The sequence below is a fragment of the Urocampus carinirostris genome, chromosome 18, assembly GCF_059441175.1.
Source record: "Urocampus carinirostris isolate Australia breed hairy pipefish chromosome 18, RoL_Ucar_1.0, whole genome shotgun sequence".
Taxonomy (NCBI): domain Eukaryota; kingdom Metazoa; phylum Chordata; class Actinopteri; order Syngnathiformes; family Syngnathidae; genus Urocampus; species Urocampus carinirostris.
Genome location: NC_142366.1, coordinates 697,501 through 720,847, shown reverse-complemented (window position 1 = coordinate 720,847; position 23,347 = coordinate 697,501). Strand labels below are relative to the sequence as shown.

Sequence of the window (23,347 nt, the reverse complement as noted above, 5' to 3'; positions counted from 1 at the left end):
AATTTGGTCAGAGACATTAACTTTTGACCATAGTAAAGTGTGTATTTAATGCAATGTTTTTTTTGTGGACTTGGCCTTAAGTTTAATTCTAAATGACATCTAAGAAGTTTTAAAAAGCTGCAGGAAACACACACAAATAGGCTGCCCCGTGATAGCATTTGCTGTGTGCTGTCTGCTGCATACAACAATGTGCGATTTGTTGATATCAATGACGATACCTCTACTTACACATTTAATTGGACCTGGGTTTAGTTTTGTATCCTGAAACAATTGTAAGTAGAGAAGCCTTTTGAATGTCAAAGCGCTAGTCCGTTCCAAGCCCCGCAAAGTATACTTTTTTAATAAATCACAAAAGAGCATCATAACATACATGAAATACACATTAAAATTAGATTACCGCACAATTACCATAAAACGAGGGGTACATAAAAATACAAAGAACCGAGGAAATAATAAAAATATGAATTTACTTTAAACCCGCCTCTTTGTTTACTGGTTCTCGGCGGTGTTTTTTGCCTTACATTTCTTAAAAAAAAAAAGATCCAATGACAGCTGCTTTTGCTGGCTTTTTACAATCCGTCGGAAATGCGCGAGTCCAACGTCGTCATAATGAGCGTGATTCCTTTCCACAAATTCTGAGACTTTTGGAATGATGGCTGCGTCTCTGAACTCCTCCTGCACGGCGGTTTGTGTTTTCATACCTTTATATTATCTCTTGCTTTTTTTCGATGGCCAGAAATGTCTCTTCCTCTTCTTTTCTCCTTGTCCACTTTTCTGCATGTCTTCCATGGGGTCCATTGTGAATGATAGCTCTTGGTAGTGTTACCATACAGTAGACTGTTTACAGAGCAAGAAGGGGACACCAAAAACATGCCAGGATTCACCCATACGCACCGGTTTGCCAGGTAGAACTCAGAGTTGCAAAAGCAGCGCGTGGTGTACTGTATTTTTTACTTTTTATCCTGAAACGTCTTTGTAACTAGAGGCAATATTTTCCCGTTCAGATACTTTGTAACCCGAAACTTTTGAATGTAGGGACATTTGTAAGTGAAATTATCACTGTAAAGACAATTCAATTCAAAATCCTGAAGCAGTGAACCAGCGATAACTGAAGTGCCAAGTACCCAGGTGTCTCTGTATAGACTTCCACAGTGAATAGATAGATGCAACCGTTGCATCCACTATGAATGTGTGTAAAATCTGACCGTGACAGCGCATCGTTTGTGTTTTGTGTGTCTCTGTGTGTTTGCTTGCGTTTGTATGGATCTGCTGCAGACATTGCCACTGTTGTGGGATACCTGGTGGTTAGTAGGCCATTCTTAAACCTATTTCATCCAAGGCATCAACACAGCACACAGTCTGAGCTACTTGAGGTCAGTGAATGCACCAAGACCCTCAAAAAGACACTTATAGGTGGTTTTTACTTGTATTAATTGTATTAGAAGCTAACGTAACTTCTAATTAGGGCTGCACGATTTTCTGAAAAAAGACCCAATTGCAATTTTTCAGACCCGTTTTGCAATTTTGATGGGATTTTTCAATAAAAAAAGGCATTTTCTGTGCTAGTTTTATTTTGTGAGAACATAACAGTGACTTGCAAATTTACTGAGCGATTACGTCATTAACGACTGAGAGTATACGGCTGTAAATCTACAAATAAAAACAGAATTGCTGTTAAATGAATTGACCTAATTGTCATACAAAAGTACAGGGACATTGGAGGCCCTTTTTTTAGTATGAAAGCGATTAAGAGCCAAATATCTGTAACAATGTGATCAATTTACTGTGCCTTGCGTAGGTATTGGCCTCTCAAAAACCTTTTGATTCATTTTCACATTTCAGGCTTTCAATGTAAAGCTTGAAAAGTAAAAATATTTTCTAAGAAATGACAACATGTGACAGAATCGTTAAGTGGAGCCAAATTAGTTTTTTTTGTTTTTTTTTTACAAAACAAAGGTGCTGCAAATACAGTGCTGTTCAAAATAATAGTAGTGCAGTGTGACAATATGATAACAAACATGATATCCCTGGATTTTAGTATATTTTGTATTGTTGCATGCCAGACAAGTTACCAGTAGGTGCAGGAGATTCTCAGAAAACAAACAAGATTAGGCATTCATTATAGGCACACTCCAATCTCTTGAGTTCATCAATTTTGTGGGAAAAAAAAACAAAAACAGGTGTGAATAAGGTGTGATTCGGGTGGCGCCTGCTTAAGGAAAATGGGTTGTTCAAGACACTGCTCCGAAAAACGGCGTTCTTTGAATAAAAAGTTGATAGGATAGGGATGAATCTATAAAGAGTTGGAAAAAATTGTTGGCTGTTCAACTAAAATGATGTCTGATGCCTTACAATGGGTAAAAAAACTAAACAAAACAGACACGTAGGAGAAGGACGATTTGAGATGAGTCAGTGGACCAGCGTCTGACCTGAAGCATGCCAACGCCTGGATTAACCAGCTGGCAGAGATGGGAAGCTGCGTCGTTGCCCTCGTTGCTGTTATGGACTTTTTGGCCTAGTTTACAGGCTTGTACAGTTAACACCTTTCCAGAGTGAAACTCGACTGATCTGGGCGCCGGTGCACAAGCAGCTGGCCGCGAACCCTGTCCAATAGGACCCTGGCAAGGACCTTGCCTGGGACCAAGAGGATTGTAATACCTCGGTAGTTGTTGCACTCACGGGTTGCACTCACCCTTTCCCTTCCAGATGGGGACAATGATACCCTTTCTCTAGTCGGTAGGGATGACCCCCGACGGAACTTGCAACCGCTCAGCTTTGAGCATCTCCTAGTGGATTCCACAGCCCCCAGCCGCCTTTGAGTCTATTTGCCCAATTGCACAGCCTTTGGAGCGTGACTATAATGAATAGGTGGTGTTGTTTGTTCTCCTGCACCTACAGGTAACTTGTTTGGCATGTAACTATAAAAAATATTCTAAAACCTGAGATATTGTAGTTAGTCAAATTTCACTGGTACTATTTTAAACAGTACTGTATACTGGCTCCCTGTTCTTTCAGATCAGCCAATTTCCTCCAGAGTTCAGAATATCGACCTAAATGACAAACAATGTCATCAAGTTTAAATGCACATGCTGTGTGGAAGAGCAAAAACATCAGGAAAGCCTTGGATAAAGTTGTGGAAAACTTCAATGCAAAAATGGGATACAAGAAGATTTTGCAACGTCTACACATTTCCTGGAGCTTGTGCAAGCACTAATGTCAAAAAAGGGACGGCATAAAACAACTGCAAACCTACCAAAACCTGAAGTTACCAAATAATCTAGGAAGCAACCAAGAGACCCATAAACACATTTGATGACCTGCAGGCTAACACAACTGAGGTGGCACAATCTGCATAAGACAACTATTATTGTTAGCCTGCATAAATCTGCCCTTTTTTGTGTTTTTGAGTGGCAAATGGAAAGCCCTTTATGAAATAATTATCATAAAAAAAGCACGTTTGGTGTTTGCAAGAAGCCACTTGGGAGACACAAATGTCATGTGAAACCAGGTGTTCTGGTCAGATGAGACCAAAATTGAAATGTTTATGCTAAATGCAAAGCCTTTTGTTTGACGTAAGATTAATACTGCACATACCCCTGAAAACATCATCCCCACTGTTAATCGTGGTGGCAGCATCATTCATGCTCTAGGGTTGCTTTTCTTCAGCAGGGACTGGGAATAGTGTTAAAGTTGATGGGAAGATGGATGGCGCCAAATACAGTGCGATTCTGGCAGAAAATCTTTTTGAGTCTGCATCGGCTCGCTACAGTTTAACTGTACGGGTCAGGTGTATCGACATTTCGTTCTGTGTGCATTGTTACAAACAATGACAAGAAAAGTAAATTCTATTCTAAGAGACTTGAAAACGGGGGGCAGGCTCACCTTCCAAAAATACATCTACGTTATACATAAAGCAAAATCTACAATGGAATGGTTTAAGACTAAAAATATAACAGTGTTTAGAATAGCCAAGCTAAAGTCCAGACTTTAATCCTAAAGAGCATTTTTGGAACCGATCATCAACAAACCTTAAGGAACTTTGGCAAATACTTCTGTTTCAAGATGTGCAAAACGTATTCGAGACACGCCTAAAAAGACTTTTAGCTGTGATCAAAAGAAGGTTGTACAAATTGGTAACTAAAGGGGGCCAATATTTTTGCAACATCTATTTTCAATTTTTTATTTGTTAGCACAATAATAAATGTTGAGATAATTTGCTGTCTTTTCATGATTGTGTCTCACATGCTGTTGATTTTTAGAAAACATTTTGAGGTTTTTATCTTTAGGTTTGAAGCCTTAAATATGGCAATATGTTTAATAGTTCTGCAAGACACTGTACATCTATAAAAACCAAAGAAAACAAACCTAAATAAATGTAAAAAAGTAAACACTGTCTTCTCATAATAACTTGACAACCAGCGAACTAGAGTAACATTCCAAATATGTTGTCATCCTGAAAGCCTTCCCAGAGGCTTGACCCCTACTGATGATTAGTGCCAAATTATTTTTAATAAAAAAAATGTAAAATACAATTTTTTTTAAGCTTTGGCACTAAGGGACAATGCTTTTGCATTTGCAAGTAATGGCATTGAATGAGTTCATCATTTTGACAAAATCTTACATTGTCCACATGACAATCAATAAAACCGCTTAAATTCTTCATCCACGCCAGATTTAACTATCTAAGCCGACTTCTATGTTTATATTATTTAAGGATTATTACCAGAGTGGGAGGATGCTTCTCCGGTTGTCTCAGGCCCTTGGCAGAATTGTTCTGGCTGGGCGAGAAATGACACGGCTCTCAGGGTAAGTATTTACTTCTTGCAAGAAACAGCACTTTAATTTTGCAAACTGTAGGGATTTTTCCTTTTTAGTTTTTTTTTTCAATCTGCACATTAACTACTGAAAGAGAGAGACAGCTACAAGAGAGCGCTCTACAAAACTGTAAGGGCGCTGTATTGCCGGGGAGAATGCAACCCTGCGGGACGGTGAGACGTAGCCATGTCGTTTGGGATGGCGGACGATAAGGGACGGTGCTAGGCCTCCACATTGTCTGTGAATGTGTGAGGCTGTGAGCCCTCTATGACATTTGGGAGCAAGACTACAAAACAGTGTGACTACGCCACATCGTCCAGGAGCGTGAAGCTTTGCAAGGCTGTTGCAAGAACGTTGCAAGGCCGGCAGTGCACCACTTCATCGCGCACCGTCCAGGAGCGCAGCTTCGCGAGGTCGCCACCACCTCTGAGAGCATGTAATGTTGTGAGGTGCGCAACGCTGGGGAGTGTTGCAAGGCTGGTGCGTCGCCCCAGAGCAAGCATTGTGCAAGACGGTGCTGAGGCCACCACATTGTCCGGGAGTGCAGGCCGCTGCATCATCTGGGAGCGCGTTAGGCCTCAAAGGGCACTGCCGTAGCTGAGAAGATCCATAGGGAGAGATCAAGCGCCCGTCCCGAGTCCCCACCGACATCCCTGCCTCATTGGCTTCTGCTCATGGGAGAATAAAAATAGTCATCAAATAAAGTTTCCACTTGGCGAATTTTAAGTAGCGCAAGCCCTTTTTGGAACGTACCCCTTGCAAAAACGCGGGATTACTGTACGTTTAAAGTACTGTCATTGTGGTTTTAGGAAGGAAGAAATACCTACAAGATAAAGAGGCCAATGGTGAATGACTAGCGTTCGACAATTTGTAGATTTTTGTCTTGTTGAAAGAGAGGTTCGGTGTTACACCACCCTCCGCTCAAGTATTTTACACAAATGGGTGTAGACAAGACAGCAGTGCTATATATTTTACTTTCAAGACCCTACTTGCCCTCCTTTGCACGTCAATTGGTTGTTGGTTGTGAAAGTCAAAATGAATACTGAAAGATTTGTCATAATTTTGAACACCATTCAAATGGGTGAAAGGCCTAAATTGGGAAAGGACTCCTGAAAATGTTGTTGAAAACAATTCCACTCCTCAAACCTCTAATCTTTAGTCAAAGCTGTAAAAATCCTTTGGTGTAAGCTTACCTTAACCGAAATAAAATTGCCAAGGACTTCCCAACACTTAAGCAGCCCTGACACAATCTAATTCCACTAATCAAATTATATGAGTAAAAAATGCTAAATATTTTCTACACTATCTACAGTCAGACACTGTTAATCGATATTCTCTTTCCTGTCTCTTTCTCTCTCTCTCTTTCATACCCACACACGAAAATAGTATTTCCTGAAAGGCACACTCAAAATGTTCTGTGCTCAATACTTGATTTTGATCTAATGTTGATATTTCCTTCCTACAGATTCACAACTCGCATCACCGAACTGATAAAGGTCCTAACGGATTTAAATTCTGGCATATATGAGCGTACCATGGTCGCCCAACCAAAAGGTATATAATTCTTGTTACATTAATTGGTAATGAATAAACAAATTACACATTACAGAAGTTATAATACTTTGTTTGATAAAAGTATACATTATAACCTGGGTTATCACAGCTAAAAGGGGGCAGAAACAGCCATCAAACATGAAAATCCGCCATGTAGTGACGCCCCTTCATGAAGGCCCCTATGGGTCAAACTTACCTTGAGATGACGTCCTTACTGACTGAGAGTATATGACTGTAACAAAACAACAAGTATAGAAACAGAAATAAAAACACGTAACACAGAATCGCAGTTAGATTATTGGTCTTTATTGTCATACAAAAGTACAAGAAAATTGGAGGGCTTCTCCTTTCATTGTAAGAAGACGATTTGGAAAGCGGCAGGCAAGCTGCACCCTAGCATCTGGTATACTTGGATTAAGCTAGGTAGTGATGATACACCCGTCACAAATGTAGTAGTTTCCCCACAAGTGGTAGCTCCAGGTCATCAGTTTCATGGGTATACCGGCTCGGCAGGGGTGGCTTGTTAAGTAGCTCTAGCAGTAGGCTGTACCTGCATCCCTGTTATTTCTCTCTCTCTCTCTCTCTCTATCTCTATATATATCTCTATATCTATATCTCTATCTCTCTATATATCTATATCTCTATCTCTCTCTCTCTCTCTCTCTCTCTATATATATATATATATATATATATATATATATATATATATATATATATACGCCGTCTCAGTCCCTTCTGGGACCCGATAACAATCCATAGAGTCCCTGCTGGTGATCACCATTTATTTGCGCTCTTTCGACTTTCCTTAGAGTCTGAGTTAATTGATGAATTTATTTTAAATTTAACAAGCCACTGAAACTAACTGTCGCTGTGACTATGCTTCGCAGTTTTTTTTTTAGGTAGACACATTGGCTTGTTCGCCCGCTGTTAAACTGATGGCATACACCGGCCTCTCAGTCATGCGACCCAACACACGCACATACTTCCTTGTAATGGCATTTGTTGTATGCTGTCTGTTGTATGCTGTCTGTTGCAGAACACAATGCACGATACAATGATAAAATTGTGAGCCCATTCATTCCCTATGGAAGGAATGTTATCGCTATAACTAACAAAAGGCATTCCACACGATTCCCAGTGAGCCAGAATTTTTAAGTGCCAACAAGCTGTACACACCACAGGAAATTGTGCCCCTACAACCCTTGTGTTTATCCACCCACCCATCCACTAATATCGATGGGGTAATCTCAAAGCCCTAGGAGGAGAAGTCAGACGAACTTTTACGAAATAAGATAGGTGGAACTAATAAGTGTAAGTAGGCTATCGCTAATTTAAGAATATTTGACACAACAGAAAGCTTGAAACTTCTTCCAGGAAAAGGGGAAATTCTCAATCGAGATAACATCATCAAGTAAGTTATTTGCATTTACTTATTATTTTTTATTTTGTATGCTTATGTCTGTTTTTTGATTTGCAGATTTGACCATACCCCTATAGCTACGCCAAATGGAGACATTTTGATTCAAGACCTCACATTTGAGGTACAATGATCTTTTTTTTTTTTTTCGGTTATGTTTGATTTGTGTTTAAAACAGGGGTCTTAAACTGGCCCAGGATAATGGTCTGAGGCCCCTGTCTTAATATGAAAGTTAAAGGGACAGTGTGTATTATTTTCCCACAAGATGTTGCTGTATTCTGTAATGCCATCGAAAACAAGTGCTTAAAAGCACAACGGAAGGCCAATTATAGAAACTCAAAGTTGACACGTCATATATTACTTTTGAAAAAAGAAAAAAGAACATAAAGAAAAGGAAATAATTAAGACAAAAAGTAAAATTCAAGATGAAAAGGAAAAAAATATAAAAGAAAAAATGAAAAGAAAAAACTTTTTTTCATAGTTTTTGCCTTTTTTCTATCTTTTTTCTTTTTATCCATTTTCCTTTATTTGCTTTGTTTTCCCCTACTTTTCTTTTTATTCCCGTTTTCCTTTTTTGCCTTTTGTTCTTATTTCTTCTTCCCTGTTTTTGTTCCTTAAAAAATGTTTACCCCTTCTTTTTGTCCTTGTGAAAGGATAGGTAAAAATTGAAAAAAAAGTGTTTTTTGCTCACTTTCAGTCTCCATTGTTTATAATCTTCCTTGGACTCATATTTGGTTGCTCTTTACATTACAGCTACATCTAGTGGACAAATATAAAACCATTTCCTTTTAAAAACAGCGAAAAAATTTTATTAGTGCAGTTTTTGTAGAAAATCCCAATTGGCCCAACCTTAGCTTCAGTGCAGCTCGACACAATTGAGTTTGAAACTTTAATCAGTTCGCAACCATTTATAAAAGGGCATTCACAACCTATGCACACTCAAAAAACAAGTATTCTTCACTCTCTGTTTTTTTGACAGTAAATACTTTTTTGTCTGTGGTGAGTGCTTTCACACAATATTTTGGTAAGTGCCTTGATCAAAGCGGCGCTGCCAAGAGCGGCTGCCTTTTCCAGCAGCTGCCCTGTTGTTTTATTGTCTGCTCCTATCTTCGGTGTTTTTTCTTCCCGTTTTGACAACTACACTATGGATTACTTCTATCCTATGGACATGGGTTTCAACGCACAAGAAATGCGTGTATTTCAACTCCTTGCCCTGAGGAATTCTCGTGCCGGCGTGATGAAGGGGCCCATGGTGGAAGAAAAGCCGAAGCTAGCGAAGCGGCTAGCGGCGTTATAAGTCTTCGGTACCATCCGTAATCATGGTAAATGCGAACTCACGACCAAATATGATCATCGAGTGCTTTTTGAAAACATCGAAGCGCACAGGGAGCGCAGTTGCTGTGTTTTGCGGAAACGTGGCTCACGTTTAGCATTCCGGACGCTAACATGTAGCCACCCGGAGCCACCTGGAGAAATCCGGCTTCAACGTCGCTAAACAGAGACATGAAAGCCGGGGGGAATCGGAGAGGAGGCGGACTTGCTAACACGAGGTGGTGTATTCCTGGATTCTCACAAAGAAAAGATTTCCATCTGCCGCAGGAATGTCGAACTTTTGGACTGGCGTGACGTTATCCACTCCGCTACAAGCACCCTCGGGCATCATGTTAATCTGTTAATAAACAACGGGGTAGACTGCTGGAAGTGTGAATTTCCCTACGGGGATGAATAAAGTATATATCTATCTATCTATCTATCTCTATCTAAAACGGGGATACTTTTTAGTGCTGGTGAGACAATTTTTGTAAAATTGCTTAAAACATATTTGAATATTTATAATGTTAATGTGGTAGATGTTTGTGCCAAGTTTCATGAGTTTTTTGAATGTTTAGGCCAGGCATGTCAAACATACACCCGACGGGCCAGATCCGGCTCATTGGATGATTCAATTCAACCCACCGTAAAATTTTGAGTACATTTAAAGTCTTAAAGCTAATTTCAATCAAAGGTATTTTTGAGAAATACAATTGAAGTGCTTCTTCCTGTCGCAAGAAGGCAGTTAAAGTGTAAGAGCTGACGTCCAGTCAGGTTTCATGTTCTATGCTAGGGGTGTTGAACTCATTTTGGCTGGGGCTCACATGTTAGAAAAAAAAATCTCACATCTCACTGGGTCTAAACTAGTTTATTACAGAGAAAGAGTGAAGGGTAGAAAGAAAGAAAGAGAACAAGGGAGAGATAGATTGAGAGAGAGAGAAAGAGAGAGAGGATAAGGGGGAGAAACAAAGAAAATGAAAAAAGAGAACCAGAAAGGGAAAGAAAGTGAGAAAAGTGTGAAAGCAAGAGAGAGGGGAAAAAAAACTTGTGTGTGACCGAAAGAAAGTGAAAAAGGGGAAAGAGAATGTGAGAAAAAAGAAAGAGGGAGAAAAAGATAAGACAAAGAGACGAAGAGAGAAAATGAGTTATAGCATGACAAAAAAAGAGAGAAAGGGACAAATGGAGAAGGGGAAAAAAGTGTGAGTATGTGAGAGAGAGAAAGTGAGATACGGGAAAGAGACGAAGAGAGAAAATGAGTGAGCGTGAAAAAATAGAGCGTCGGTAAGAGAGAAAGTTAAAAAAAGAAAGTTAAAAAAAAGAGAGAGTGGAAAAAAGAAAGATGGTGGGAAAGAGGGAGAAAAGAAACAGATAGTGACAAAAACAAAAAAGAAAGTGAGTGAAAATTAGAAAAAGATAAATAAATATAGAAACAGATAAAGAGAAATAGGGAGAGAAAAGAGAGACAGGAAGAAAAAACCTGAAAAAAGAGAAAAAGAGAGAAAATACAGCGCCAGTTGCTTTGCGAGTAGCACCTGGTTTTGGCGACATCAAGTGGACATATTTAAGTGCAGCTCATTTTCTCTTGTGCTTCTCTCATCATTGTCTTTCGGGCCAAATTAAAAACTTTTGCTGGCCTGATGCGAGCTGCATGTTTGACACCAGTGTTCTCTGAAATATTGTGCAGTCTTTTCTCAGATTCAGTCGATCCAGCGTAGTAGTTTGACCCCTTTTTTGCCCGTTCACTGCTAAAACTCTTATTTTATTAGTAGGGCCTGTCCTCGCAAGGCCCAACTCATTGCCACCAGTGCTGTAAGCACAGTGTCATGCTAACGAGCGATTGCCACCAAGTCGTGCTTACAGCTACATGCTCCTGACTTCACGCTAATAGTTACATGCTAATAAATACTTGCTAAAGAGTGATGCTAATGACAACATGGCGGGCGGTTTTGGTCCCCATTAACCGCGATAACCGAGGGAATACTGTATTAAGTTTTCAGTACTATAAATAAATGAAAAAATGCAAAACAAATAACTATTTACAATCCGATTTTAACCAATTTAGACACAGATCCGCTGGGAAATATATAAAAATTTTAGATTCAAACAAGTTAAACAAAATGCTAAAGATTAGCAGTCTTTAAGATAGAAATATTAAATTCACTCTGCTTCGAAGCAATCAATATCATTAAATTCAGTATTAAACTCCATTATTACCAGAACCTGTAGAGTCCTTTCCGTGTTTGTAAACAAATGTGACCTAGCCAAGCTCTGCAAGCATTGTTGAGGCAGAATTCGTGTCAGTTTCTAGCAGAAAATGATTTAAAAAATTAAAAAATAAATAATTTACCCCATGTCAGTTTCTGCTAGAAATGAATTCTGCCTCAACAATGACACAGAAAGATCGTATCGTAGAACATAGATGGGAACAGCTCAAAATAGCACAAAGAATGTGCTAACAACAAGGTGGCAACTTTATTTTAGTCATCAAAGTAAACAAAAAAGTTATTTTGAAGGTACTGGAAAAATTGGGAAAGTTCTTGAAAGTTGATTGAATTTGGCCATGAAGAGGTGTATAAAACCCTGTTGTATACAAAATAAAAACATATTAAAAAAAAACAACAACCGTCCCAATCTGCAAGTTTGTTGCTCAACCTGTAATTCTATTGCACATGCCTATGAAATTCTAAACATTTTCTTACTTTTGAAGGTGAGATCCGGGACCAATGTTCTTGTCTGTGGACCGAATGGTTGTGGCAAGAGCTCACTTTTCAGAGTCCTGGGGGAGGTAGGTTATTTTTATTATTACTATTTTTTTTTAATAACCTGGAAGGAAAATGAAGCACCTTCACCCGCTGTTCATACTACTCTCAGGGCTTTGAGAATACCCTAATGATAGATAGATAGATAGATAGATAGATAGATACTTTATTCACAGACACAGACACAGATATATCAAAAAATCCTGCTTGATTGGGAATCGCATGCTATGCTTTTTGTTAGCGATAGCCGTTACCATGGCCACACAAAAATACAGTTAGAAAAATACAACAAAAATATTACAGAGGACTTTTTTCATCACATTGAAGCCTGTCCTGTCCTTTATTAAGGGAAAAAGAGTCTTAAAAATGCAATCATTTTTGGGGGTGCTGGTTTAAATTTGGTAGTGCTTGAGCACCCCCAGTCTGTTTGACTGTTAAAGCCCATGAATAAATCTGCCTGTGTTTCCTAGCTTTGGCCTCTGTTTGGAGGACAACTGACAAAACCAGAGAGAGGGAAGCTCTTCTATGTTCCCCAGGTAACCTGTTCAAATAACATTTTCCTGACAAATTGATGGATTTTTTTTTCTGCCCTCAGAGACCCTATATGACACTTGGTTCTCTGAGGGACCAAATAATTTACCCCGACACGATTGAAGAACAAAGGAGGAAAGGAATATCTGATCAGGTGGGAAAAACACGCACTTTTGCTTTGAAAGCAGAGTCACTTTTTCAGCGCTATTTTGAAAAAATCGGGGTTCTTTTTAATACTTATTAGCGCAAAGGGCAGCCAGTTTGATAAGCATTTCTAAAATAGCAACTTATTTTGTACAACTTACTTTGTTGTTAGTATGTTATTACCTGGTCAATTAATGCAAGTAGAAAGAAGAATGAGATAAAAAAAAAAGATGAACGTGAAGAAGGAACGAGAGAGACAAAAGAAATAAGGAAAAAGAAATAATCGAAGCGAGAAAGAAAGAAAAAGAAAGAATAAAAGCAAGGAAAAGAGAGAAAGAAGAAAGACGAAGAGAAAGTGATAGAAAGACCTCTAAGAAAAGAAAGACAGGGTGTGAAAGAGGGAGGGAGGAAGAGAGAAAAAGAAAGAGAAATGCAGAAAAGGAGGAAAAAGGGAGAGAGAGAGAGAGAGAGAGAAAAAGAAAGAGAGAGACAAAGAGAGACAAAATAACAACGACCAAGCACTATTTCTATAACAGGTACGTAGGCACCTGTAAATAGATACAGTAGAACCTCGGTTCTCGACCATAATCCGTTCCAGAACCATGATAGAAAACCGATTTGTTCGATCACCCAAATCATTATTCCCATTAAAAATAATGTAAATCGTTTTAATCCGTTCCAACACCCTGAATGTTTACCTTGAATGTTTAACATAAAGCTAACCCAGGCTAATCGTACGTTCACGTTATCGTAGTCTTCCGTACGAAAGATTACGCTAACATGAACGTGTAAAAATAAAAAAATCAGGTCGTTTACAAGTCATTTAACACCCGGGTCTCCACAACAAGTGGTGAGCGGTTCATTGGAAATGGGGCTCCGTTCCAACACCCTGAATGTTTACCTTGAATGTTTAACGTAAAGCTAACCCAGGCTAATCATACGTTCGCGTTATTGTAATCATCCGTACGAAAGATTACGCTAATATGAACGTGTAAAAATAAAAAAAAGGATAAAGAAAATAATTATTAATAGGATTTCTTACCTTTGTGGTGGTCAGCAGAAGGCGCAGGTGGACGGTGGGGAGAGGAAAATCATCAAAAGTTTTTGAACCTCTTCCAAAAGTTGCGGCCGTTGCTTGCTTATAGCACTCACTCCCTTAGCCACATCACTAGATTTCTCAGCCTCCCTATTCTTTAGTATCGTACTGATCGTAGATTTAGCCATGCTTTATCCCTGACAAGATCAGACACTTGCACACCTCCTTCATTTTTTGCTATTATTTCTTTCTTAAATGCAATAGTTGTACGCACTACTTTTCTTTTTTCACCTGTAGCAACTTTGCTGCTTGCACTGACTTTCTTCAGAGGCATAATTAGGGGCTAAAACACTTCGTACACCAATATTAAAAGCGAAAGCAAAACGAAGCACGTCTGCACGCGATAACAGTTGGTCACGAAAAGAGCGATCTATACCCGTACGCCGCTCAGCATCGCACCACAGCGTACGCACTCACGCATTACCGGCGTTCGAACTCCGATTTTTTGACCGAACAGCGAAGCAAGAATTTCTCAAAATTTTTGGTCGGACTCCGATTTGTTCGAACTGAGAGGCGTTCGAAAACAGAGGTTCCACTGTAGTCCCTTTTGCTGCGTGGTCCTAATATACTCCCACGGCCTGGTTTGCACACATGAGTGCCTTAGCCGACTGAACACAAACAATTGTTGCGGCCCCTTTGTCGCTTTTTGCCAGCATGTGTTTTTCTTAACTACAGCCCAAATGAACTACATAAAACGTACGCAGACTAGAAAAATTAAGAAAACTTAAAGTGATACTAACATAAGCAATCTAATTTGGAAGACACAGAAATATTTGGCATTTATTCTCGCCTGAATTCTTTTTTGTAGTCGCATGTAAGATGAGTGTGGCAACTGCATCTTATTTGGAAAACAGCTAGGACAAATGCATGAAGCTGTACCTGATTCCAGGTCAAAATTGATCACAATCTGAAAAAACTAGACATAAGTATTTTGTACATTTTTCTAAGGGTAAGTCTAGTTGTTTCCAAAAGTGGGCAATTGGAGACTCCAAAAAGACCAGTGACTGGTGATATCATACAGACACCTTTTTAATTGTCAACAGTCTTGACGGGTCGCAGGTGGTTTAAAGCTGGTCAGTAGTATTAACCCCTGGATGCATTAGTGGGATCTACAATGACCCCATGGATTGTTGTTCTTAAACATCTTTTAAAAAAGAGTTGTAACAATGTCCTGTTCCAAGTATTCCTCATAAAACTTGTATATGACATGATGCCATTATTATTTTATTTTTTTCCCAGTAATAATCGACCTCACTCATGGAAGAGTGTATGAACTGGTAGGTCATGCATCTAAACTTTAATAAAACTAAACTAGCACAGAAAATGCACTTTCCTTTTAAAATCAAAAATCCGGTTGAAATTGCAATACTTGTCCGAAAAATAGCAATTAGGTTTTTTTTCACCAAATCGTGCAGCCCTAGTATCTAGCACGTGTCCTGAGGAGCTGTTCATTTTCTTGGCATACACACAGAAGTTGAAAAACTTGGACCTCCTCTCTTGCACATACCAACTGTTCCGACAGCTTTGTATTGGTGTGGAGAAGAAAGCATTGTATTGTAAACTTGACAATTCCCATGCATTTGTAACAGTTGGGGCTGGGCTCTGGCATGTAATCATTAGCATCTACTCAGTTGCATGTAGTCGTTAAGTACATATTAATAACACAGTTATTACAATGTATAATAACTCAGTAATAACACTGTAACAACAAAATGAATGGGCCCATTCAGTATTAATTCATTTTGTATTATCATCTAAGCATGTAGTTGTTAGCATTTACTCATTAGCATGTAGTCGTTAGCATCTTCACGTAAGCATCTACTGGTTAGCAGGAAGTTGTTAGCATCTACAGACATTGCTCTACTTACGAACGAGATAGGTTGAATTTGTTAGTAAGTTGCTTCAGTGCTATACTTTGTATGGAATGTATGTTTAAGGTTTGTATAAGTAAGCTGTATTGTTTTAAAACAGAAAATGTTTAATAAAATAAAATAAATATGAATGATTAAAGCATTGCACTGAAAAACGAAGCTACACATTAGGCAAAATGTAACTTACAGCAATGTCCGGATATTTTTTGACATCCCGATTTTTTTTTTTTTTTTTTTTTTTTTTTTTTTTTTTTTTCTACTGTTTTGCATAAGTCGAATGGTCTTAAGTAGGGGAGCGTATCTACTCGTTAGCATGTAACCTGTACCATCTACTCGTCAATAGCATCCACTTGTTAGCATGTAGTTGATAGCAGCCACCCGTTAGCATGTAATCAATAGCGTCTACCAATTAGCATGTAGTCTAAGGCATCTACTAGGGCTTCATGATTTTGTGGGAAAAAAAAACTAATTGCGATTTTTCAGACCTATATTGCAATTTCGATGTGATTTTCAATTTTAAGTTTTTTTTCTGTGCTAGTTTTGTTTTTTGAGAGTACTTAACACTTGGATGCATGACCTACAAGTTCATTCACAATTCATGAGTGGGGTCGATAATTACTGTGGGGAAAAAAATACTGATGGCATCATGTCATTCACACAGTTTTTGTTTATATAATAACCGATGGACTATTTTTTATCCCACTTATGCATTCAAGGTTTAATTCTCGGGACATGCTTTAACCTGCCTGCGAGCGGTCAGACTTTTCATAAGCAGAGACGTGTCTGTATGTTACCAGTCACAGTTCTTTTTGGAGTTTCCAAATCGCCACTTTTGGAAATGCCCAGACATAACATTAGAAAAATGTGCAAAATACTTGAGTTTAGTTTTTCAGATTTCAAATGTGACCTGGAACTAGGTCAGGCTTCATGCATTTGTCCCAAATGTTTTCCAGCTCAAATGCCTTATGCTACACTCATCGTGCATGTGATTGCAAAAAAATAAATAAAAAAAATTGTGTGTTCCATTGTAGTTTGGTCATGTTAGTAGCTCTTGCAGTGTGTAATTCCATTGGGAACAAAACTTCATAGTAGTGCTGCACGATTTTGGGAATAAATCTCTCTGTGTTGTTTTTTTGTGAGTACTCATCTCTTGGATGCAAGACCTACCAGTACCCACACTTTTCCATGAGTGTGGTCGATAATTAGTTGGGAAAAAATAAAAATACTCATGGCATTATGTCACAGACATGTTTCATGAGGAATACTTACAATATTACAGTATTACAACTTTTTTATTTTTAAAGATTTTAAAGAATAACTTTTTGATCCCACTTATGCATCCAAGGGTTAATACTAGTGTCATGCTTTAAACCGCCTGCAGGACGTTAGACTTTTAAAAAGCAAACAGGTGTAGGATGTCACCATCCTCTTGGAGTCTCCGAATGGCCATTTTCGGAAATGCCTAGAAATACCGTTAGAAAAATCAATATACTAATGTTTCCAAATTGTAATCTAATTTGACCAGGGGCCAGGTAAGGCTTCATGCATTTGTACCAGCTGTTTTCCAACTTTGATGCCCTCGCCACACTCATCTTGCATGTGATTGAAAAAAAATAAAGTCTGTCGAGAATAAAAACGTACCATTTCTGTGTGTTAGTAGCACTTGCAGTAATTATTTCAATTGAGGACAAAACTTGAGTCTTTCCTTTCAAAAGAGACCACAACCATCCAGATTCTACAAATAGTTTGACAACAGCATTCAATTTTCTTTGGGTAAGTTTTGGAATGAGATTTAGGTGAATGTTACAGGATTATTAAGAGGTGAAATTTTAAGTAAACAGCGCCTTCTTCTGTGGGTGCTTTGCTCGGGTTTGCTGTCTATAAATCCCTGAATAAAACACAGTGTTATGCAAATACACAATCGCACTACGTCACATTGCAACGTCGATTCGATTTCAGGTAATAGTGCAGCCCTAGCATCTACTCATAAGCATTTACTCGTTAACATGTAGTCTTTAGTAGCTATGTGTTAGCATCTTCTCGTTAGCATCTACTCATTGCCATTTAGTTGTTTCTTTAAAGTTGATAGCATCTACTCGTTAGCATCTACTTGTTACTATTTAGTTTGCATGAGGTCAATAGCATCTACTTGATAGCATGAAGTCATTAGCTACAGTTGTAACATCGTTAATGTTTTTACAAATGCTTAAAATCCTTGAAAATGTTTGAATTTGAATGTTATGTATTCAAGGTCAGGAAAACGTTGAATTTTGGGTGAAGTGCTTGAAAATGCCTGAAATTATTTCCATTCCTGTGTTTCCTGGCAGTCTGACCTAATAGACCATGCTTTTAAATTAAGATAAATCAAAAAAATTAAGGAGAGATGACGCCAATGGAAGCTCCAGTCCTCACCATTGAGTTGTCGTGTAAAGCGTTACTGCCCCCCTACTGTCGCAGCCAAGAGGACAGGTTTATCAATCTCTTTTTTGAGGAAGCGGCGGGTTTCGGCTCGGCTCACTTAAGGCTTTGGCTCCCAAACGGCTCTTCAGAGTTTTATTTGTAATATGTTATCAATAATAATAATGAGTTATGCACCAAATCATTAAGTAATTAGTAAATTCTTATGTTTTGCAAGGGATCCTTTAAAAACACATGAAATATAAATAAAGATATCAACATATCTACAATTTGTAAAATGCTAAATATTTTAGGATTTTTACATACAGAACAGATTTAAAGTACAACTATCCAAAATCCCCAAAATGCAAAACAGTAAAATATAGAATAAAAATATTAACATCTTCGGTGCTATAAATAAATGATAAAATGCAAAATAAATAACGATTTACACCAGTTTAGACATAGATCTTGTAAAAAAAAGCTTTTTGTTTTTGCATTTTTTTTTACCTACTGAAACAGTTAAAACCTGAATGTCAATAATTCTATTATTTTTGTCAAATTTTTTCAGGTATTACAGGAGTTCTTGGATAATGTTCAGCTGAGTCACATCTTAACAAGGGAGGGCAGTTGGGACACAGTGCAAGACTGGATGGATGTCTTAAGTGGGGGAGAAAAGCAAAGGATGGCTGTAAGAACACTAAATACTCACACACAACCTTTAATTATGTCATCTGCCATTGTTCCCATTGTAAAAATGTATTTATAGTGCTTAAACGTCATTCAATGCCATACTGTATAAAGAAGCATTTTCTCGAGTGCGAAAACGTGAAAATATGTTGGTTTTTTTTTGTATTTTTTAAAAAACGATTATAAAGAATTTGGCGCATGCAATATGTAAGTATTAAGTCTCTGGGAATAGTTTCAGTATGACAAATCGATATTAGATGGCAGGTGTGGCTTTGATCAGATCCTTGTCCACACATTGAGAAGGCCAACTTCTTAAATATGGCAAAATTACTTTTTCCACGCATGAATACATGCAATATATAAGACATGCTACATGCTAACGACTGCATGCTAAAGAGTAGATGCTCTCAACTACACGCTTACAGCTACATGCTAAGGAGTAGATGCTAACAACTAAATGCTAATGAGTTTTTATCTTGTAGATAGATAGATAGATAGATAGATACTTTATTCATCCCCGAAGGGAAATTCACATTTCCAGCAGCATCCCTGAGCTGAAAACAATACAATAATAAAGCAAAAAGAATACAATATACAAATACCCATTGTGACGTGCAAATACCCACTGTAGCGTGTTATATAGAATAACTAAATAGTGCTACACAGAATACATATTGCAATAAGATTCGGTAATATAATAGGTAATAATAATTGTATACAAAGTATATAACATTAAAATCCTTGTACCGTAAATTCCGGACTATAAGGCGCACCTGATTGTAAGCCGCACCCCCCACATTTCGGGAGGAAAACTGATTTACTACATACACAAGCCGCACCGGTATATTAGCCGCACGCATCCACATTGAGAAGATAAGTCCTGTTAACTGAACAATGTTAATGGGGAGAACCTGCATAGTCATGTTGTTTCTCTGAGGATTGCTAATTGTAAGGCATGTCCTGTTGTACTTAAAGCATTTAGGTTGAAACACGTGCTTGCAGTGAAGGGACAAAGTCAAAGTCCTGACCCGCTCCGGTTTCCGGTTTGAACAAATTTATTGACACTAATAACAGAAAACAAACAGTGTGAGGTTTGAACAACCCCTCCTGACAATCTCAACAGCAATCAAGCACATTCACAATATTATATTTCAATATGACGTTTAACAGCAAACACAATGTGATGTTTGAACAACCATCTTAACAGCCAAGCATATTCACAATTCCGTCACGTTCGGCAACATGACGTTTTAACATTTTTTCTGACATTTTTAACATCTTTGTTAGTGTCTTTTTTTGGTATGAACAATTTTATTGACACTAATAGCAGCAAACAAACAATGTGAGGTTTGAACAACCCTTCTCGAAAATCTTAATACCAATCAAGCATATTCACAATTTTGTTATATAACATCTTTGTTAGTGTCAACAGATCTGTCCAGGCCAAAGTAGATTGTTTTTTGGTCTGAACAAATCCACCGACACCAACAGCAGCAAAACAAACACGACACTCTCAACAGCAAACAAGCATATTCACAATTTTGTTATATCTGACAATATGACGTGACAATATGACGTTTTAACATTTTCTTCCTGACATTTTCAACATCAATTAAACAATTTCAGAGTTATTATCTTTTAACAGTAGTTAACCAACGTGTAAAGGGCATAGCTCTGCCATCCCACCCTCCCAAGCAGCATCCTCCAGTCCTCTGTGTGGGTCCTCTCCTTTCTTACTTCTACTTTCCACAACCAGGCCGTTGCTGCGGGGACCCCCACAGTGTAGCTCCGGCTCCCCCCTGCGGGTGGGTGCAGACGATTCTTCTTTATGGCTGCGTCCTAGGCCCGCCGCTCGCAGATTGTATGGTATCTGCAGCCATTTGGAGCACAGCCACTGGGGGGATCCGCCTGCACCTCCATACCAGCGGGTTTCTGGAGGTCCAGATGGCGTCCTTGATGGCGGCGAGAGTGAGCCAGTCCCTAGCAAAGTCGTTCCGTGACCTCCTCGACCGACTCACCCCGCAAAGCACGTACTGTGCGTCAGGGACCTCCCCTGCTGGCAAGTCCGGGAATTTTCCTAGTTGGTCGGCCATTGTCCACAAGTCCTCGGCAGCGCTGCACTCACAAAAAAGGTGCCTCACCGACTCCTGGGTGCCACAGCCAGGTCGAGGGCATGTCGAAGTCGCTGACATTCCTCGGTGGTGCATTACGGCTCTGACTGGGAGAACCTCATGAGCCACCATCCATGACAAGTCTCGTAGTCTGTTTGGGAGGGCAAGATGATTCACGTTGCTCCAAACCATTGTAGGTTCGCCAAACGCAACGCCCCGCACAGGACTCACCGTTGCTCGCGCTTGCACAATAGCAATAAGGGCCCTGTGGTTTTGTAAAGTGTGACATTCTTGTGTTTCTAAATCAAACTTCTTTAAAAAATCCCGGATAAAGAGATGTGTTGATGGCAAGTTAAATGAAACTGGAATCAAACGATTGTTTGGTTCAAGCTTTAGCTTCCGCAAGTATGAGCCCATCCAGAACCGGGTCATCGCTTGACTTTTCGGGTTGTTGGGTGGGCCCATAGCGTTTTGGAAGTGGAGAGAGACATATTTGCTTCCCAGGAAAAGCTGGAGGTCAGGCACTCCTTTCCCCCCTTTTTCCTTTTTCATTGTTTCTCTTTTTATCCTTTCCCACTTTGAGCCCCAGATAAAGTGAAAGATGGCTCGGTCCAGTTGTAGCACGTTTCTTTTGGGCATAAAAACTAAACTGATTGATAAAAGCAGTGGGAGGATGATCGCTTTGATGATTAGGACCTTCCCCTCTATTGTCAGTTTTCTTAGTGTCCAAAAAACAAGTCTTTGCTTAACTTTTCTTGTCATGTCGTCCCAGTTGGTCTCGCCTCCTCCATCCGCATTGAATTTTATCCCTAGGATTTTCTGGTCTGTCTTTAACACAGTCAGTGGGAATCCTGCCTTTTCTGTCTCTTTCCACAAACTTCACTTGTGATTTTTCTCTATTTAGCCTTGACCCAGACGCCTTCCCAAACAGGTCAGTCAAGTCAAGGGCTCTTCTAACAGATACGCGGTCAGTACATAAAATATTAAAATCATCCATGTACAAAACACACTTGGTAATTTGTCCCCCACTTCCTGGGATATTGATCCCTTCAACAAATCTATCTTTTCTTAACATTTGTGCCAAAGGTTCAATGCAAAGAACATAGATTAGGGGAGACATAGGGCAACCTTGGCGTACACCGCAGTTGATCTCGATTGCTTCCGATAAATTCCCGTTAATCATGAATTTGCTGTAGATGTCTCTGTATAGCAGTCCCACCCACTTCATGTATTTTTGGGGAAAACCACATTTTTGCAATACCCTGAAGAGATATTGGTGCGAGACTCGATCAAAGGCTTTCTCAAAGTCTAGGTTTAGGACCGCTAGTCGCATGTTTCTGTCTCTCGCATAACAAATGGTGTCACGGATCAGCATGAGACTCGCTGATCTTCCTTCCCACGATGGCACAGGTTTGGTCCGGATCAACCAAGTCTCCCAAGACTACAGACATTCGTGTTGCTAAAAGTTTGCTGAAAATTTTACAGTCCACGTTTAAAAGCGTTATGGGTCGCCAGTTTTTTAAGTCAGTTTTGTCTCCTTTTTTGTGCGATAGAGTAACTATCCCTATTCTGAAACTGTCTGGTATGTTGTCTCGACTGGAAAATTCGTTAAAAACAGTAATCAGATCTGGTGCTAAAATATCCCAAAAAGTCCGGTAAAATTCGAGGTTGAGCCCGTCCTCCCAGGGTGATTTGCCTTTTTTCATAGCCTTTATGCAATAATTCAGTTGGTCTTGGGTAAAGTCCGATGCTAAAAAGGGGTCTTGACGCACTGATCTTGAAATATGATCTAATACATGGCCCATTTCATTCTCATGTGTTTCTTTCTTTTCATATAAGTTTTTGTAGTAGTCTTTGACCAATTTGGTTATTTCACTACTTTCCTTTGTTATTTGCCCGTTTTTGTTTTGAAGTTTAAAAAGCCCCTCACTTTTGCTCATGTTTCAAAAAAGTAGCATGTACATTTTTCCGCTTCTTCTATTTCTCTTTCTCTGCTTCTTATTATGATGCCTTTGCTCTTTATTTCCGCCAAAGCGTTTAGTTCTTGTTTGGTCTCTCTGATTTCATCATTAAAGTCCATCCCCTTTTCTGTTACGATGAAATAGCGTTGGAGTCTTCTTTGTAGTCCCGACATGCGTTTCATCTCTTTAAGTTTCTTGTTTTTCCCCTGCATTTTTAAAAAAGGTCTGTGTTCGTTTCTTTGTCATCTCCCACCATGTGCTCGTGAATCATACGAGTCTTGAAGGGTCTGCCAGTCTTTGTACAGCTCCCTGTATTGTGCAGCTAGAGCCTCATCCTCCAGCAGGGAGCAGTTTCACAGACCCTTCCCAACAGTCATACCTGAAGGAAATGAGAGAGAGCAGGACAGTAGCAAGTGATCCGGGAAAAAAAAAACAGGAATTAATCTTGCATCACTCAGTGCTAAACCCCTTGTAAATATGTAGTCTATTAAAGAGGCTCTGGCATTGTCACTACTGAACCAGGTGAAGCCCTCCTCTCCTGGATGTATGGATTTGAAACAGTCCTCCAGTTTAAATGTCCGGCACATGTCTTGTAATAAAGTTGATGTTTTATCTACTTTAAACTCCTCATCGGTCCCCTTTCTATCCTTCCTACTTACGATGCAATTAAAATCTCCTCCCACAATTAGT

At 39.1% G+C, this 23,347-nt stretch overlaps 1 protein-coding gene across 2 annotated transcripts in view; it reads left to right on the top strand.

Moving 5' to 3' along the window:
- The window catches only part of abcd3a (ATP binding cassette subfamily D member 3a), a 99,990-nt gene that overhangs the window by 61,138 nt on the left and 15,505 nt on the right, over positions 1-23,347 (top strand). The window contains exons 12-20 of one of the 2 annotated variants that reach the window (XM_088322563.1): positions 1,276-1,373; positions 4,715-4,806; positions 6,281-6,369; positions 7,723-7,780; positions 7,847-7,910; positions 11,805-11,882; positions 12,327-12,392; positions 12,452-12,541; positions 18,467-18,586. In XM_088322563.1, the coding sequence (XP_088178689.1) occupies positions 1,276-1,373; positions 4,715-4,806; positions 6,281-6,369; positions 7,723-7,780; positions 7,847-7,910; positions 11,805-11,882; positions 12,327-12,392; positions 12,452-12,541; positions 18,467-18,586 (755 nt within the window). The remainder of the gene's footprint in view (positions 1-1,275; positions 1,374-4,714; positions 4,807-6,280; positions 6,370-7,722; positions 7,781-7,846; positions 7,911-11,804; positions 11,883-12,326; positions 12,393-12,451; positions 12,542-18,466; positions 18,587-23,347) is intronic. The other variant, XM_088322564.1, reaches the window with a different exon arrangement.